Source organism: Camponotus floridanus, unplaced genomic scaffold (genome assembly GCF_003227725.1).
Source record: "Camponotus floridanus strain SB8 unplaced genomic scaffold, Cflo_v7.5 scaffold365, whole genome shotgun sequence".
Lineage (NCBI taxonomy): Eukaryota > Metazoa > Arthropoda > Insecta > Hymenoptera > Formicidae > Camponotus > Camponotus floridanus.
In genome coordinates this window covers 113,419-114,699 of record NW_020229509.1, presented here as the reverse complement: position 1 = coordinate 114,699, position 1,281 = coordinate 113,419, and the positions used below count along the sequence as shown (strand labels likewise).

The 1,281-nt window shown below is 39.7% G+C and overlaps 1 protein-coding gene across 1 annotated transcript; it reads right to left on the bottom strand.

The window, feature by feature from the left end:
- Nucleotides 1–245: 245 nt before the first annotated feature.
- LOC112638774 (cellular nucleic acid-binding protein homolog) lies at nt 246–686 on the bottom strand. Its single transcript, XM_025410988.1, has one exon. It carries the CDS (start codon nt 684–686, stop codon nt 246–248), a length of 441 nt encoding a protein of 146 aa, XP_025266773.1.
- Nucleotides 687–1,281: the final 595 nt, after the last annotated feature.

Here is a 1,281-nt window from a genome sequence, read left to right as displayed (position 1 = left end):
GTGGACGGGTGTGAAGCTCGGGCCCCTGTCGCACACCCAACGTCGAGGGCCCATTGTAGTTTCCCTGGTCTTTCTCTTTCCGACGATTATTACTCGCGATCCGTAATTGACAGTTTTCAAGAAGGTGCCCTTCTTCCTTACAATATCGACAAAAAGAGTTGGTTATAGGTGTTGAATCCGTTCTAGTGCGGCAATCCTTAGCGACGTGTCCGATTTTATTGCAAATTTGACAAGTAACGGTAGATTTATTTGTTGAATTGCGGTTCGTTTTGTTTCTTCCAACAATTATTAGCGGGATGACCAGGTTTATTGCACCATTGACAAATTACAGAGGTCTTGTTGGCTTTATTATTGTTGTTATTTTGACGACATAGTTTCGCGTCGTGTCCGTTTTTAGAACATAATTGACAAGTTATAATTCGTTGCTGGATTACATTTACTGGTTGGCGATATTGAGGATCGCGCAAGCGACATTTATCTGCACTATGTCCGCGTTTCTTACAAATCTGACAAACCAGAATTTCGGTTCCTAAGGCTCCTGGAATTTGACCTAAAGAGGATGATTGTGTGAGCTTCCTGCAGTTACTAGCCACGTGTCCTTCTTTATAACAGCTCTGACAAGTTTCTCGCATTCGCGGCTTGTATTGATCTGAGTTAGTGTCTTGTCCCTGTCGTAAATCTGTCATTGCTCTCTTTCTATCCTTAAGACGTCAGCGACGGTTCCATGCACATCTAAGTCTCTCGCGATTCTCTGTTCTATTTCGGGTTTGAGTCCTCGTATAAAACATTTGCACATGTCTCCTTCTAATGATGCTTTTATATTTTGGTCAGGTAAAGAACGACTAGTACTGCGGTATGCTTCTAAAATCTGTTTTCCTAATAATTTTACTCTATTTGCATATGTGACTACATCTTCTTCATTTTTTTGATAGACGCGTCCTAATTCTCCTTGTAGTATATATATGTTTTTAGAAGGTCCGTAAATTTGTTTTAGATATGAAGTTAAATTAGATACTGTGTCAAAATCTTGATCTTGGATGGTTCGTCGGGCTTCGCCGACTATTCGGGTTCTTATAACTTTGGTAAATTGTGCTTCAGCTTCTTTAGGTAACATGGATTTAGCTTCCTCACATCCTTCAATAAAATAACTGAGCGGAATGTTTTTACCATCGAAAAAAGGAACGGTTTCAACCGCGTATTTTAAGGTAGCAAATGAGTTTTGGTGAGTCATGGTTTCGGACCTATCAAAATCTTTTTCTGCTTTATAAATAAAAGTAGATT

Coding starts and splice junctions, on each gene's coding strand:
- LOC112638774 (XM_025410988.1), bottom strand. CDS start 686: ATGACAGATTTACGACAGGGACAAGACACTAACTCAGATCAATACAAG.